The following is an 18,388-nucleotide window of genomic DNA, read 5'->3' on the forward strand; positions in this document are numbered from 1 at the left end:
GCTTTTACCCTGTAGACGGCCACTGGCCCTTGGCTTGGCTCCCTTTTTACAAGTGTAGTGTGTGAGAAAAATGTGCTTCAATTTCATGATATAGGGGTATGATAGGTGTGAAAGAGGAACCCAAATTCTTCCACAAATAGAGTATATATTATTATTTTTCTTCTTTTTAGAACTCTTCCTTTTTTTTTGGCTGGAGAGATGCTTCCTGGTCCCTATTTCACGTGTCAATGATTCCACTCAAGTGGAATTCCAGCCTCCTGTCATTACAAGTCCTGTAAGGAAATCATTTAAAAGACATGTTATCCTACTTAATCCTCAAAACAAGTAGGTATTGACTCACAAATGCTCCAGAGATGGGCTGTGCAACACACATTGGCCACTGAGCACATGAAATACCCAAACTGAGATGTGTTATAAGTGCAAAATACCATATTTGGAAAACCTAGTTTGGAAACACGTAAATTATGCCATCAATAATTTTTTTATTAACAACATGTTGAAATGATAATATTTTGGATATATTGGGCTAAATAAATGACATTATTAAGATAATGTCACCTATTTCACTTTTACTGTTTTAATGTGGCTACTAGAATATTTCAAATTACATGTGTGGCTGACATATTTTTTATGTAATAGCCCAGTGCTCTAAAAACCGCAGAGCTCCTGGTTCAGGAAAGAATTCAGACTTTTTGCGTAGAACTACAAATAATTGAATTTTGTTTCTTTGTTTGTTTGGTAAAACTTTCAACTGCCTTGAATAAGATAAACAGATACCAGGAAATGTTCCTGAAAACTAGAATCGCAATTGGCCTTGGATACAAGGTCTTGATCACAGTCAAATGACTGAACAAAGTTTTTAAAGAAAGAAAAGGGCCAAAATAAATTAAACCAATGAAATTATATCAGCGTCTAGGATGATAAAGGGCAACAAGAGAGGGACAAAATGGCTATAGACAGCAAAGGACATGCTGGGGATGGTGCGGGGATGTTCAAGATGGTAGGACTATGTTACCTCAGGCCCTAGGGATGAAACAATTGAAAGGAAAGTGGAGCTGCTAAAATCATATATAATTATAATAATCTGCTTGGGAACTCAGATCTGTCTAGTTAGGATGTAGCTCTGCTGTCATCCCTCAGAACAATGGTGTAAAACAGACATAATAAATTTCGTGAACTTTATTAAACTTGAATGTGCCTCTGATTGGACATAATATCACAGTGAGAAGTCTGTGATCTTTATAATTTCCACTGTATCCACAAGAAAACTGAAGTTTAGAGGGGTTAAGTAACTTGCTTAAATCAAAAACCTAGCAAGAAACAAAGTTAGATTTTAACCCAGTTTGACCTGACTTTATTCTATGTTCTTCTTCTTCTATCAAAGAAGATACCTGCCTTTAAGTAATTCTCAGCCTAGTGGAGAAATATTTTATTTGTTGTTTTAAATTATAAATTATTTAATCTGGGGGCGCCTGGGTGGCTCAGTTGGTTAAGCGACTGCCTTCGGCTCAGGTCATGATCCTGGAGTCCCGAGATCGAGTCCCGCATCGGGCTCCCTGCTCGGCAGGGAGCCTGCTTCTCCCTCTGACCCTCCCCCCTCTCATGTGCTCTCTCATTCTCTCTCTCAAATAAATAAATAAAATCTTTAAAAAAAAATTATTTAATCTGGACTCAATATAACCTTTTTGGTTAGTTTGCTGTGCTTTTAGAGACAGTTTTGACTATGTTATTTTAAAATGTGCTAGAAATGTGAAGTGATCTAGCGTAGTTTCTAGTCAGAGAAGTTCGATATCTTATTTTTGCACAGCAACAGAAGATCTTAAGGACCTATCTTTATGATCAAGTTGGCCTAGGAAGCACTACTGATGTTTGTAGCTTAGAGCAAAATGGTTTTGATTACAGGCATACTTCAGAGATATTGTGGGTTCTGTTCCAGACCACTGCAATAAAGAGAGTCAAATGAATTTTGTTTGCTTCAGTGCATGTAAAAGTTATGTTTACACTATACTGTTGTCTATTAAGCACTCATGAGCATCATGTCTAAAAAAAAAACCCACAGTGTATATCCCTTAATTAAAAATACTTTCTTGCTAAAATATACTAACCATCACCTAAGCTTTCAATGAGTCATAGTCTTTTTGCTGGTATGGGTCTTACCTTCATGTTGATGGTTGCTGAATGATCAGGGTGATGGTTGCTGAAGGTTAAGGTGGCTGTGGGAATTTCTTAAAATAAGACAATGAAGTTTGCCATATTCATTGACTTCCTCTTATGAACGATTTCTCCGTAGCATGCAATGAATGTTCTTTCGTAGCATTTTACCTACAGTAGGGCTTTCAGAATTGGAGTCAATCTTCTCAAACCCTGCTGCTGCTTTATTAACTATGTTTACGTGATATCATAAATTCTTTGTTACCACTTTCACAGTCTTCACAGCATCTTCACCAGGAGTAGATTTCATCTCAAGAAACAGCTTTTTTTTTTTGCTAATTCAAAAGGAGCAAGGAGCAACTCCTCATGTGTTCAAGTTATAAGATGAGATTGCAGCAAATCAGTCCCATCTTCAAGCTCCACTTCTAATTCTAGTTCTCTCACTATTTCCATCACATCAGTTTCTTCCTCCACTGAAGTCTTAAACCCCTACAAGTCATCCATGAGTGATGGATGACTTTCCATCCATCCAGAAGTGAGTCATCCACTTCTTCAAATTCCTGTTAATATTGATATTTTGACCTCTTCAAATTAATCACAAATGTTCCTAATGGTATCTAGAATCCTGAATTCTTTCCAGAAGATTTTCAATTTTACTTTACTTGGATCCATCAGAGGAATCACTATTCTGTGTCAGCTATAGCCTTACAAAAAGTATTTCTTAAGTATTAAGACTTGAAAGCCAAAATGACAGTTTACCCATGGGCTGCAGAATAGATGTTGTGTTAGCAGGCATGACTATAACATAATGTCATTGTACACCTCCATAAGAATTCTTGGCTGACCAGGTGCATTGTCAATGAGCAATCATAACGAAAGGGATCTCTTTTTCTGAACAGTAGGTCTCAACATAGGCTTAAAATATTCAGTAAACCACGTTGTAAACAGTTATACTCTCAACCAGGTGTTGTTTTTCCACTTATAGAGAACTTATAGGGCCCTTAAGGGCCCTAGGATTTTCAGAATGGTAAACGAGCATTGACTTCAACTTCAAGTCACCAGCTGTGTTAGCTGCTAACAAGAGTCATCCTGCCTTTGGAAGCTTTGAAGTCAGGCATTGACTTCTCCTCTCCAGCTATGAAACTCCTAGATGGCATCTTCCAATGTAAGGCTGTTTTGTCTCCATTGAAAATCTGTTGTTTAGTACAGACACTTTCTGAATTATCTTAGCTAGATCATCTGGATAAGTTGCTGCAGCTTCTACTTCAGTGCCTGCGGCTTCACCTTGCACTTTGATGTTATGAAAATGGCTTCTTTCCTTAAATTGCATGAACCAGCCTCTGCTAGCTTCAAACTTTTCTTCTGCAGCTTCCTCATCTCTCAGCCTTCATAGAATTTAAGAGAGTTAGGGCCTTGCTCTGGATGAGGCTTTGGCTTAGGGGAATGTTGTGGCTGGTTTGATCCTCTATCCGGACCACTCAAACTTTATGCATATCAGCAATAAGGCTGTTCTGCTTTCTTATGATTCATGTGGTCACTGGAGTAGCACTTTTAATTTCCTTCAAGAACTTTTCCTTTGCATTCACAACTTGCTAACTGTTTGGCACAAGAGCCCTAGTTTTTAGCCTATCTCAACTTTCAACATGCCTTCCTCACTAAGCTTAATCATTTGTAGCTTTGGATTTAAAGTGAGAGAGTGGGCCTCTTCCTTTCATGTGAACACTTGGAGGCCATTGTAGGTTTATTAACTGGCCTAATTTCAATATTGTTGTGTCTCAGCAAATAGGGAGGCTGGAGGAGAGGGAGAGAGATGGAGGAATAGCTGCCTGCTTCATATGGACATGGATTGTGACACCCCAAAACAATTACAATAATACATCAAAGATCACTGATCACAGATCACCATAACAATTCTAAAAATAATGAAAAAGCTTGAAATTTTGTGAGAATTGTGAAAATGTGGCACAGAGATACGAAGTGAGTAAATGCTTTTGGAAAAATGGGGTCAATAGACTTGCTCAATGCAGGGTTGCCACTAACCTTCAATTTTAAAAACTGCAGAATCTCTGAAGTGCGATAAAATGAGGTATCCCTGTATAGTATTTGTGTTGATTGCTCAGTTCATTAAAATGATTGTTCCAATAGTGTAGATATCTTTTTAGTTTTCCCTTTTCTTTTAGATTGAGTTTGTTTTGATCAGATTCTGTTCTCACTTTTCCTAATTAGAATTTTGAAGGACCAAGTCTTACTTATCTCTGCAATCTCATTGTGTAGCCCGGTGTCTAGCACAGAGTTGACACTTCATCATCCATTCATGATATGAACATATTTATATGCAGTAAACATTCAACAAATAGAAATTTTCTATCTCTTATGGGCTGGGCACCATGCTGGGGATAGAATAGTGCATATGGTTATATGCCATACTTACAATTTAATGAGAGACAATGACACATCAGTGTGATAAACCCTGCCCATGTGTGAGCACAGAGTGCTGAGGGAACACCTGTTTCCATAAAAAGACGAAGATTTCCAGAGAAAGTGCTATTAAAGCTGAGACCTCAGGGAAGAGATAAACAGGGGGAAAGGATTAGGGAACTGATAGGAAAGGAAGGCATTCCTAGCAGAAAGACATTCTGGACCTGCAGTTTGTTTGGTATGGAGTTTTGTTAGAGCGTTTAGTTATGGGAGGAAGTGAGAGTCAGAGGAATATGGGGAGGGAAGGGATGAAGGAGAAATGTTCAATCAACACTGAAGGAATTATTTTAAGAAGCAGTATAGCACACAATGCAATTCATTAAGAATTTCTAAGATGAGGGCACTTGGGTGGCTCAGTTGGTTAAGCGACTGCTTTCAGCTCCGGTCATGATCCTGGAGTTCTGGGATTGAGTTCCGGCTCGAGTCCCGCATAGGGCTCCTTGCTCAGCAGGGAGTCTTCTCCCTCTGACCCTCCCCCCTCTCATATGCTCTCTCCCTCTCTCATTTTCTCTCTCTCAAATAAATAAAATCTTAAAAAAAAAATTTCTAAGATGATTCATTTAGAGTATGAATTTTAGACCATTTATCTTATAAGCGTATTTTATGTAATTAAAAAATTAAAATGGATTTTAACCTGATAATATTGGCGACCTCATATTCATAAATACATATGCATATGTATTTTATGTCCACTTCATTGCGATTCTATGGTCTGTACCATACTTATCATTAGGGATATTTGCCTCATGATAAATGGACTTCATTAGTAGTGGTTTGAGGCATTATTACTTATTCATCTATAAAGGTTATAAAGCTCCTATTAATTCATTTTCCAGGAACTATTATTTTAAATTCCAAATACTTTGCGCTGTTAGCTTTTAAATGAATAAGGTGAAAATTAATTCTGCTTCTTAATTTGATCAGTTTATAAATTTGGAGGGCAATAGGCTCATATAAGAGGATTGCATGAAGATGCATACTGTAAACCCAGTTTTAAGTCTCAGTCTTAGAAGATATGTGTTGTGTTCCTTCATTGGTCCACTAGGTTCTCTCAGTCTCAGGTAACCTAACTTCAAAACTGACATAACATTTTCTGTGGATGTCGCTTATAAGGATAAATTAATTAAATATTATTTATAACTCTCCAAAGAATAATGTATTATTTATAAAAAATTGAGGTTAGTACTGTTATCTCAAATCCAGTACTTTTTTTTTTTTTTTTTGGTGGATTCAGAGAAGGAATCCTAAGTAGGCATTTAGAATTAAAAAAAAAAGTCTATACATTATTTTATCTATTAGTGGATAAAGTTCATCTGTAATATTATTATAATCATAGAAACAAACTACATTGTGTCACAGTATACTCTTTTCACTTTTGTATTTTATAATCAATGATTCTTCATGTTTTTGAACACAAAAGGATGCCGGAGGTGGATAGCCACTAGAAAGGAGATTTCTCATTTGCACTGCTATCCTAGGTAACTTTTTTTTTTTTTTTTTTTTTTTTTTTTTAAGGGAGACAGAGAATCTTAAGCAGCCTCCACACCCAGAGCCAGCCATCTTGGGGCTGGGCCTGTATCTTACCACCCTGAGATCATGACTCTGAGATACATGACCCAGAGATCATGATCTGAGCCAAAATCAAAAGAGTCCGTGTTTAATGGACTGGGCCACGCAGGCGCCTCCATCCTAACTCTTTATCACAAATAATGATGATCTTGCAGACTGTACCTGTGCTACGTACAGGTGGAAATTAGTGAGCTTAAATTCATATAATTTTCACTTGTGGCTTGGCTCTTGGGGTTAGAAGTGGAGTTGAAAGGAAAATGGAGAGATTAATGAAGGCACTGATCAGGATTGGAAAGTAGGAACAGGGAGTAAGTTTCCTCCCTGGTTGCGTCTTTTCCTCCATAAACATTTATTAAGCATTTTCTATGAATCAAATAATGAAAAGACGAGAGAAGAAAACAGTTACGTTACGTACAATCCTTTGTTAATTTTGTGAACCGAAATCAGATTTTAAAGATTCTTCAGTTATGCGTATCGCATGCAGTTAAATATGAAATCATGACAACTGATTGCAATAGAGGTTCGGGCATTTCTCCCTTCACTTCAAAAACTATGGTAAAAGCGCCGCAAGAGATTCACAGCCATGTAGTCTGCAATCACTGTTCGCACGCCAACATTTGTAGTAATTTCAGATTAGGAGCCTCGCATTTTTGTTATAATCCGAACTTTCCTACCTTCCCCCTGATGCCCACTGCTCCCTGCCCCACTTCCCACCTTAATGCAAGCGTACCTCCTCGCCCCGCCCGCCCCAAACAAACACCCCCTCTCCTCCCCAGCCAAATTAATTTTACTGGGCGAACAGGGATTAGAATAAGGAAGGAAGGTAGGGAAGGCGGAAGAGAAGGAAGAAGGGAGGGACGGAGGGACGGACGGCTGGAAAGAATGAAATGAATGAAGGAGAGACGCTGTCCTTCTCCCCGTGTTTTCGGTTCCCTGCTCGCTCTCCCCGCGGGCTGCCAAGCAGCATCTCCTCCCAGCTCGGCCCCCGCCCCGCCCCCTAGCGTCGGAGCCCGCAGCCAGCGGCTGGCGCCTATCTCTTTAAGTGACAGCTGCGGCTCGGGTCCCAGTCCGGAGCTTGACGTCAGTGCCGCCGCCCCGGCTGCGAGGAGTAGTTAGCGCCACCGTCCGCGCTCGGAGCGGGCTGCGCGCTCGCAAGCTGCTGGGGCGGCGAGTTTTCTTGGCTCCGGCCCCTCCTCCCGCCCTGCCCGCGGGGAGCCGAGCGGCCGCCCAACAGCCTCTCGCAAGTCTCTCTCACACTTCCCCGCCGTCACCCAAAGGAGCAGCCGCTCCTCCTCGCGCCCCTGCCGCCGCCGCGGCGCCCGCGGGGCTCTTCTCCCGCGCTTCGCTCCCCCGATGGAGCCCGGGCGCCGCCGCCGCCGCCGCCGCTGCCCCGAGCCCTGAACGGGGACGCCCGGCCGAAGGAACGTGCCGCCCGGCCCGAGGGCGCACCAGGCACACGCCAAGGCCGAGGGCCGCCGAGGGTGGAAGGAGAAAGTGCTGCTCTCCCGGGTCACTTGGCCGGCGGCGGGGGGACCATGGCTTTGAAGGACACGGGCAGTGGCGGCAGCACCATCCTGCCCATTAGCGAGATGGTCTCCTCGTCCAGCTCGCCGGGCGCGTCTGCGGCCGCCGCCCCGGGGCCCTGTGTGCCCTCGCCCTTCCCCGAGGTGGTGGAGCTCAACGTGGGCGGCCAGGTCTATGTGACCAAGCACTCGACGTTGCTCAGCGTCCCGGACAGCACTCTGGCCAGCATGTTCTCGCCCTCCAGCCCCCGGGGCGGCGCCCGACGCCGAGGAGAGCTGCCCAGGGACAGCCGGGCGCGCTTCTTCATCGACCGGGACGGCTTCCTCTTCAGGTACGTGCTCGATTATCTGCGGGACAAGCAGCTCGCGCTGCCGGAGCACTTCCCCGAGAAGGAGCGGCTCCTGCGCGAGGCCGAGTACTTCCAGCTCACCGACCTGGTCAAGCTGCTGTCGCCCAAGGTCACCAAGCAGAACTCACTCAACGACGAGGGCTGCCAGAGCGACCTGGAAGACAACGTCTCCCAGGGCAGCAGCGACGCGCTGTTGCTGCGTGGGGCGGCCGCAGCCGCGCCCTCGGGCCCGGGAGCGCACGGCGGCGGCGGCGGCGGCGGCGGCGGCGCGCCGGACAAGCGCTCGGGCTTCCTCACGCTCGGCTACCGCGGCTCGTACACCACGGTGCGAGACAACCAGGCGGACGCCAAGTTCCGGCGTGTGGCGCGCATCATGGTGTGCGGGCGTATCGCGCTGGCCAAGGAGGTCTTCGGGGACACGCTCAACGAGAGCCGCGACCCTGACCGGCCGCCCGAGAAGTACACGTCCCGCTTCTACCTCAAGTTCACCTACTTGGAGCAGGCTTTCGATCGCCTGTCCGAGGCTGGCTTCCACATGGTGGCGTGTAACTCCTCGGGCACCGCCGCCTACGTCAACCAGTACCGCGAAGACAAGATCTGGAGCAGCTACACCGAGTACATCTTCTTCCGTAAGTTCCCGGTCTCCGCGTCTCCTTCTTCTCCCGCCCCTTCGCCGACCCGCGGCGGGTTTGAGCCCGGCTGGACCCCAGACGGGGCCGGTGTCCCGGGCGGGAGCTGGTTAACTAGTAAGTGCGACGGGCTTTCCCTGCACGGCCCCGTCACGCTGCAGACGCAATTTACGGTTTCGTCCCTTGTGATCTCCCTTTCGATTCCCGTCTTCTTCAACTCGCGAGCACGCGATTCCCAACCAGTCCTCTTTCTTAACTTCATTGATTTTGCCCTCTCTCACCCTGCCCTGCTCTTGGAGGCGCTGGGCTCCCTTCTGCCGAGGGCGGGGTAAGACGGGAGCCCAAAGCTGCGCGCGTAGGTCCTCTTCCTTCTCTCTGCTTCCGCGGAATTCCTGGGGTTAACTTATGTGGGTCTCAGAGGTGTCCCTACAGAGGGCAGTTCGGCATCGAGGCATTACGGCGCACGCCAGGATCATCTCCAGTTGGTGCCTGTCTGGCGCAGGAGCTTAAATTACGGGTGTTTTCGGAAGGGGGCAAGGAGAGAAAGGGCCACCGTGCCCCCCGAGCTGCCTAGGGGGCCGGGGCGTGAGAGCAGCTGGTGGGAAAGAGGTGTCCACCGACTCACAGAAACCTCAGATTTCCCCCACGCCAGTTGTCAGTTAACTGCTGGGTGTTCTGAACAGCGGAGGGTGGAGGGAACTGGAGTTTGGATGTCTTCTGCTGTCAGGTTGGAGATTAGGAACGGACGTTGTGCGTGTGCGTGTGCGTGTGTGTGAGTGAGATTGTGTTTCCTTTCTGGGCACCTCAAGTGCAAAAGGGGGATTGAGTCCACTTTCCCAGGGGGGAATGAAATGCCGTGGTTCTCTGAAATGAGAGAATGAGGGTGAGGATCCGGAAAGCCTTTGGCATGGTGCTTTTTGTAGTGCGCTTCCGGAGGGGGCTCTGTGGATCGAGTTCAAGGACTACAGCAAATATCACTGGGGCTGGGAGGATGGGCTCAGCACAGCAATCAGTGACGCTTACCAAACGAGGAGGGCCACAACCAGAGAGCTGTTTGGACAAATGAAAAGCCAGCTGGGATGGCAGCAGGAACATCATTTGGCAAACGTTTGTTCTTTGGCAAAATACAAGAAGCTTTAAAACTTGCCTGTAGAGTTAGGGAGAATATCATTGACAGCTTATGATAGAAATAGACCAGCTTTAATTGTATCTATTTCTTTTGGTAATTCACTCACTGGGAACTAGACAATTTATTGCACTTTATTTTGACTGGAGAAGTGGAAAGGACTTTTTTTTTATTTTTTTTGCACAGGTGCAAGCTTGATGGGGAGGTGCTCATTGTATGTTCTAGTAACCTTGGAGATATGGTGACACAACACAGCACACAGGGCCTTCGTGTTAGATTGTCTTTTTTAATAGTGCTGGATTTCCCGTGAAAACCATTTCACAGAGAAGCAAAGAAAGTGCATGTTGTAGTGGTAGATAAAAATCTAATTGTCTTCATTATATCAAGGTATTATCTACTGCACAGTAAAGAAGTTTGATAGAAAAGTAGCCTAAAGGAAGGTGGTATTTTATTGCTTACATAAAATTGGGATCCCTTCAATAGGTATTAAGTAATTAAAACATTTTTTAGCATCGCTGTTTACATCTTATCCTTTATCAATGGGACCTTTATTAGCATTTTAGCTCTTAAACATTTATGTCATTCCAACATGGGTGTACTTCCAAGCATTTTAGAAGATGAGATGAACTTTTGACTCTCTTTTGGCTAGAGGTTTTTGTTAGAGAAGATAGGAGCATAAGTGCTCAGTGGTTAAGATTCTTGCATTTTGCGATCTTTCACAGTGTTGGCCTTTCTTTTTCCCCTAGGGAGTTGTGGACTCGAACATGTTTATTTTGTTTATAAAGAGAACATAGGTTGTCTCTAAATTTTGAAAACATGTCCTTAAAATACTTTATTGCAGTGGGAAACTCATGCAATTTAACTAATAAGGTAATTCGAGAGATATTTGGAATTTAGGATATTTAACTTCTGGAGCCAGAAGAAGTGTTAAATAAAATAAAATATCTGTATTACAAATAACTATGTGCAGAGTACTCACACAACTAATGAGCTCTGAGCTTCATTCATAAAAGTCCTAGAAATCTAAGCAACCCACAGCCTTCTTCATTGATTATTCTGTGGGGGAAAATACACAAGCCCAGGTTAAATAATGTTCTCCTGAACTGGTATTTTAGTCATTGACTAACCAAATGTAATATAAAACCTATTTGTGATGTAAAATTTATCTTGAATCCTATTGTATATGCATTTATTTTATGTTTTGTATAGATTGTAGCATATTTTCACAGATTATTTTGCACAGGATTTCTTTTAATATTGGTGAATGGAAATACACTGTAAAGTTTTTATATTTCCATTCCCTTCAGCTTAAGTAATGATATAAGTATACAGAGTATAATTATTTTGTCTAGCAGTCTCTATTTAAGAAAACTATTCAGTGTTATTCATAAAAACAAAATTAGTGAATGAACTTGTTTGCCCACTATATTTTAGAGGTAGAAGGAGGTCGTATTATTTTTTATTTCCCCTTTGACACAGTTTTTTCAACAAATATTTATTTTAGTGTATAACATGTATCAGTCATTTTAACCCCTTTAAAATTCTGGCTATGTGTGAAATCAGCAGCATAAACATGCTCTGAAAACTATAGAATTGTAGTTTATACACTGGAACATCAGTTTCAGCTCCTTACTCCCTCTCCCCCTTTGCCCCTGAATTTCTATATAGATGGGAAGAGAGTGGCAAATGGTTTGGTAATCCCAGACACTGCCATTGCCAAATGTGTTATCTTGCTTAAATTACTTACTTTTTCTGAGTCTCCATTCCTCTACCTGTATTACAATGGGGGTTATTATAGTTCCAATTTTTTTTTTAAGATTTTATTTATTTATTTGGCAGAGAGAGACACAGGGAGAGAGGGAACACAAGCAGGGGCAGAGGGAGAGGGAGAAGCAGGCTTCCTGCTGAGCAAGGAGCCCGATGCCAGACTCTATCCCAGGATCCTGGGACCATGACTAGAGTGGAAGGCAGACGTCTAACTGACTGAGCCACCCAGGCGTCCCTATAGTACCAGTTTTATAGGATTTGAGAATACATGTAAAGTCCTTAGACCAGTGCTTGACATATAATAAAAGCTTAACAAATGTTAGTGGTTACAATTATAAGTCATATTATACCAAGTTTATTATTCTTGTCAATATTAAATTTTAACTTTGTTACATACTAAGTAGAGTTGATTTAATTATAAAGTTTATTAGAAAATTATTTTGCAATTCAGTGATAACAATAAACTTTCAAAAGTTTGACATGACCAATTTAATAACAAGTTCTTTCTTGGAACTTGGATTTTTCAGGCCAAGTTCAAGTCACCTAGGTTTGCCGGTCATACTACAGTTAGTTTTTTGGGTCAACTCCAACAGAACTCTTTTCTCATTCAGGGCCAAGAAGTGTTTTAATGCTCTCTACTAGGACTTGAAAGTTTGGTAATATTTTCTGACAAACACTGAGCTAGATTCATTATCTCCTTAAGTGCTGGTATCCAGGTCATTGGGTTCCAAGGCTCAAGGTTATATACAGGCTATTAAACATTTAATACCAACTTCATTTGGCTGGATGGACACTTTTATCTATTCTCAGTGTTAACTCATTATTTTACCAAGTCTTTTAGACTCTGCAACCTATACTAATGATATTACCATTCCATATCACTCTTTTAATACTGAAGATTGTCTTTTCTTGAAGGAAAGCAGAGTGATTTCTGTGCTTTTTGTTTTTTGGGTGGAGGGTGTCTGTTAAGTGTGCTTGTGGCTGTTTTTAGCTGTATCTAGAAGACAAGGCATTTTATGTTGGCATTGTACTACATCGACAATAAATAGTTATAGGCTTGGCATGTGATATGTAGACTACCCATAGTTAAAATAAACATTATATATATCCTTTATTTCTCACAATCAGGTGTTTACAGAATGGTAGTACTGCTCTTATTTCAAGTGCTTCCAGTTTTGTACTCTCTAGGTTGGTTGAGTAATATTTGGTGTGAAAGTATACATTTCTCCAGGATGCACTTGATATACTCTAAGTTTGGTGTACATTTTTTTTTGTTGTGACGTATGAGAGTACCAGATCTAGGAATTAATGCTATTATTGAACTAGGCTGTGAATTCTGATTTGTCAAAATGGATTCTTATATCTACTCTTTCAAATCTGTTTTGATTTACTTGACTGTGTTGGGTTGAAGATAGCTAGTTGAGTTGAAAATATTCAAATAGCTATTTAGTCCTATGTTAGCAGCCCTGTTGTATTCAAAGCTTTCTAACAAACATCTTCAAAAAGTTATCTATTTAGATGCATACCTTTATTTTATTTATTTATTTATTTTATTATGTTATGTTAATCACCATACATCATTAGTTTTTGATGTAGTGTTCCATGATTCACTGTTTGTGCATAACACCCAGTGCTCCATGCAGAACGTGCCCTCTTTAATACCCATCACCAGGCTAACCCATCCTCCCATCCCCCTCCCCTCTAGAACCCTCAGTTTGTTTTTCAGAGTCCATCGTCTTTCATGGTTCGTCTCCCCCTCCGATTTCCCCCCCTTCATTCTTTCCCTCCTGCTATCTTCTTCTTCTTCTTCTTTTTTTTTTTAACTTATATTGCATTATTTGGTTCAGAGGTAAAGAATTTTATAAAAGAAAAGTAAAATTAAAAAAATCACCAACAGTAACTGCTAATAAAATCTTGATTTATTTTCTTCCAGTCTTTTTTCTATGCATTGTTGTTGTACTATACAAATGGTTTGTATGCTGTCTTTGTTTTGTTTTGTACATTTATTATACTTATTGACATTTCCCCCATGACATTAACATTTTTACTGACATCTTAGATAATAAAAGTATAATACATGCCCTTTACCAGAGACAATATTATAAATAAATGTTGATGTTAAATACTTTCCCTGTAAGCTTAGAAAAAAGTTGATTTTTTTTTCAAAATACAGAACGTGTAATAAAAAGAACATTTACTGTATACCTAATTTTTTGATGTGCTTTATACACATTACTTATTTACTTCTTCCTTGAGCTTGATTCCCTGATACTCCAGTTAGGAAACTATGATTTGAAAAGGTTAAATAACATCCCTGGGTCATAGACCTATATGGGGCTGTGATGGAATTTGAATGGTTCTTACTTCAAAGCTCTTCCTCCTAAACATATAAAAACTATACCTGTTTCATGCAATTTGACAAGTATATTTCAATGTCCACTGAGTACTTAGAACTTAGCTCTATAAGCAAAAAAAGGTAGTGTGAACTATGTATGAATGAATCAAATATTTCTACATGAAATTTCCATAAGAATATAGTAAATACATATTTTATGTCTTTATTTGATAAAAGGGTTAATTTTTATTGCATAAGGCTACCATATTTATGAGTGTTTTTTAAACTAAAGAAAACAAACCATTTGACTCAATTCAGGACTTTTTGGGGGGAACAAGTAATATAAGTTTGATAAACTGGCTTAAATTTAGACAGTGCTAAGGTGGTCGCATACTCCTTTTCTATAGAAAATTCATTTTCACTTTGTGTATCAGAACTCATTTTATATGTTTATATGTTCTTTTCTTAGAAGGTGGCATAATGAAGAGGCTATTTTAGTTGAAATCAATTTTGTTAATTACATATAGTCTGTTGGTTCTGGATATTGGTTAATGACATTAAATTATATACTTAGTATAATTAAGTTCAAAACAGTATTAAATACCAGCTGGGTGTTGAGATTGACTCTCCCTCTCTATATATAATCTGTATATTATGTGTACTGTATATAAATGTGTATTTGAAGTATTTGGAAAGTAGCATTTTAGATTACCCTTCAATTTATATTTATTTACAGGTGTCATTTTCAAACCCTTGTTTGAATTAACTTCAGGGTATTTGAGTAAACTCTCAGCATTTAGTAGCAGCCACTATCCTGCAAGACATGCTGGTGGCTTTTCCAGTCGAGTTTATTCTTTTAGTAGTGAGAGGCTGTGCCACCGGAGGTTTTGAAAGGAGTTGCCTAAAGATGAGAACAACTGTATTCATAGGATTTCAGAGTTACCCCAACAGATTAACTGCTTTACAAGTTCTAAGGGTAATGGTGAACCTCTCTAGCTGCTGACTTGATATACATGTCTTGTGCCTATCAGCTGTAAACTTCCCATCATTCACTTTTGTGTGGGAGCATTTCATGAAATCTAATTATCCTACAAGGCTAGCAGTATTTTGCACCTTCAAAAACAAAAGTAGATGAAGTATTTTATGCTGAGCTTGTATTATTTACAAGGTTGTATCCTAACCCATTGGGTTTAAGTGTATTCCTTGGTATCATAGTCATGCAACACTGAGTGACCCTTGCTGTAGAATCCTTTTGCATTTAGTCTCTGCGCTTGCCTAGGTGAAGAGTCCATACTGCATTTCCTACAATATGTAATTCCCTTTCTCTCTCTTTATTCCTTTCTTGATAGATCCCATTTTTCCTAACTTTATTGAGCTATAATTGATATGCAACATTTAGTAAGTTTAAAGTATACAACATGTTGATTTGATACATTTATATCTTGCAATATGATTACCGCTGTAGCATTGGCCAATACCTCAATATCCCATAATTACCATTCTTTTTTGTGGCCGGAACGTGTAAGATCTACTTTAACAACCTTCAAGTATATAGTACATTATTGTTAACTATAATCACAATGCTGTGCATTAGATTCCCAGAACTTAATCATCTGGTAACTGGAAGTTGTACCCTTTGACCAACATCTCCCCATTTCCCCCATCTGTCAGCCCTTGGTAACCACCATTCTGTACTGTTTCTACAAGCTTTTTCTTAGATTCCATGTATAATTGGTATCATAAGGTATTTGTCTTTCTCTATCTGACTTATCTCACTTAGCATAATGCCTCAGGGTGTGTACATGTTGTCACAAATGGCAGGATTTCTTTCTTTCTCTTGGCTAAATGATATTCCATTGGATATATACCACACCTTCCTTTTGTATCTGTTCGTCCATTGACGGACACTTAGGTTGATTCCGTATCTTGGCTGGTGTGAATAGTGCTGCAATAAACATGGGAGTACAGATATCTCTTTGAGATCCTGTTTTCCTTTCCTTTGGCTATGTATCCAGAAGTGGCTTTGCTGGATCATGTGACAATCTCATTTCATATTGATCTTCTGCATTAGTCCTCTCCTTGAAAATTGACACCAAGTCTTTTGTGTTCTCAGCTCCCAGTGCAGTGGCTAGTACACATTAAACACTCAACAAATACTTGTTTTTTGAAAAAGAGTGCAAATTAATGAATGAACTAGATATGTTGGCGGTTCCATTAAGGTAGTTACTGAATTAAGATTTAGTATCACTTCAATTTATTTATTTATTTATTTTAAAGATTTTTATTTATCTGAAAGAGAGAGAAAGAACAAGCAGGGAGGAGGGGCAAAGGAAGTGGAAGAAGCAGGCTTCCCGCTGAGCAGGGTTGGATCCCAAGACCCTGCAAGGGCTTGATCCCAGGAGTCTGGGATCATGACCTGAGCCAAAGGCAGCCGCTTAACCAACTGAGCCACCCAGGTGCCCCATCACTTCAATTTAAATAGAACTTATTGAGCAATTACCGGGCTACACCACCATGGGACAAGACATACAAATATGAATGAAAGAGGCCTTGCATTTAAATGGTGATCTCAGTGAACTTTGTGTAATTATGAATTATGTTACTAGGTATGAGTGTATTAGCAAGAGGCATGAGTAAAGACGTGCGAAGTTGTTACACAAGCACCTATAAAGAATAAATATAAGTAAAATGTTAACAAAAATAGAGGCAGATTAAAATAATGTTATAAATGAACTTGTTAGCATTGTAAACATACACACAGATCCCCACACACATTTATTTATATTTAAATGATATGAAGAATGTTGGGCAAATGCTCTGTGCTGCAACCTACCTGCAATCACATTGCTGAGTACTTGCCTTTCAAAACATCTTAGATGTAGAGTGGCTGCTACCTCCAGACATAGTCAGACCCTACTGAGGTGTAATATAAGGTCAGGAATTATTTGACTATACTGGGAGGTATTTACAAAGGTGAGGATCTGTTTAATTCTATATTGCAATCTCAACTCATAGTTTTAAAGATTTTTTTTTTTATTTATTTGAGAGAGAGAGAATGAGAGACAGAGAGCACGAGAGAGAAGAGGGCAGAGGGAGAAGCAGGCTCCCCGCCGAGCAGGGAGCCCGATGCGGGACTCGATCCTGGGACTCCAGGATCATGACCTGAGCCGAAGGCAGTCGCTCAACCAACTGAGCCACCCAGGCGCCTTCAACTCTTAGTTTTTAAAAGTTACTTTAAAATACACTTAACAGATATTGCTATTTTATGATCAGTATTGCAATATCAATTTTACTTATATTCATTAACCTTGTGTCAAGACAGTTAATAAAAATAAATCAACTTTGCTGGCAATAACAGCACACACTTCATGATAATGGTAGGATGCTCATTATTTCAGTGTTTATTCACCAAATTTAGTTCAATGCTTGTTCAGCAGTTAACTTAGAAGGCTATTTCCACCATATTGTAACCATTCTCACATTAAAATCTATTTACATTGGGGGAAAAAGTAAGCTAAATACAACAGAAGAAAATAATAAAAAAAATATATAGTGTCGAGTCTCTTCAACAAATGGTGTTGGGATAATTGGACAGCCACATGCAGAAGAATGAAACTGGACCATTTCCTTACACCACACACAAAAATAGACTCAAAATGGTTGAAAGACCTCAGTGTGAGACAGGAGTCCATCAACATCCTAAAGGAGAACACAGGCAGCAACCTCTTCCACCTCAGCCAAAGCAACTTCTTCCTAGAAACATCGCCAAAGGCAAGGGAAGCAAGGGCAAAAATGAACTATTGGGACTTTATCAAGATAAAAAGCTTTTGCACAGCAAAGGAAACAGTCAACAAAACCAAAAGACAACTGACAGAATGGGAGAAGATATTTGCAAATGACATATCAGATAAAGGGCTATAAAGAACTTATCAAAGTTCTTAAAAATCTATAAAGAACTTATCAAACTCAACACCCAAAGAACAAAGAATCCAATCAAGAAATGGGCAGAAGACATGAACAGACATTTTTCCAAAGAAGACATCCAAATGGCCAACAGACACATGAAAAAGTGCTCAATATCTCTCGGCATCAGGGAAATCCACATCAAAACCTCAATGAGATACCACCTCACACCAGTCAGAATGGCTAAAATTAACAAGTCAGGAAACGACAGATGTTGGCGGGGATGCAAAGAAAGGGGAACCCTCCTACACTGTTGGTGGGAATGCAAGCTGGTGCAGCCGCTCTGGAAAACTGTATGGAGGTTCCTCAAAAAGTTGAAAATAGAGCTACCATATGATCCAGCAATTGCACTACTGGGTATTTACCCCAAAGATACAAAAGTAGGGATCCGAAGGGGTACGTGCACCCCGATGTTTATAGCAGCAATGTCCACAATAGCCAAACTGTGGAAAGAGCCAAGATGTCCATCGACAGATGAATGGATAAAGAAGAGGTGG

The 18,388-nt window shown here is 40.8% G+C and overlaps 1 protein-coding gene across 9 annotated transcripts in view; it reads left to right on the forward strand.

Annotated features, from left to right (window-relative positions):
- Positions 1 to 7,401: 7,401 nt before the first annotated feature.
- KCTD8 (potassium channel tetramerization domain containing 8) overlaps positions 7,402 to 18,388 on the forward strand; it is a 238,303-nt gene continuing 227,316 nt past the window's right edge. For 6 of the 9 annotated variants that reach the window (XR_004679232.1, XR_004679234.1, XR_004679231.1 and 3 more), the window contains exon 1: positions 7,402 to 8,700. Coding sequence is in view for 4 of the 9 variants with exons in the window: in XM_035005055.1 (XP_034860946.1) it covers positions 7,734 to 8,700 (967 nt within the window). In the remaining 5 variants the exon portion in view is untranslated. The other 3 variants (XM_035005054.1, XM_035005057.1, XR_004679235.1) reach the window with 2 other exon arrangements.

This window comes from Mirounga leonina, unplaced genomic scaffold, assembly GCF_011800145.1.
Source record: "Mirounga leonina isolate KUSES-001 unplaced genomic scaffold, KU_Mleo_1.0 Mir_129, whole genome shotgun sequence".
NCBI lineage: Eukaryota > Metazoa > Chordata > Mammalia > Carnivora > Phocidae > Mirounga > Mirounga leonina.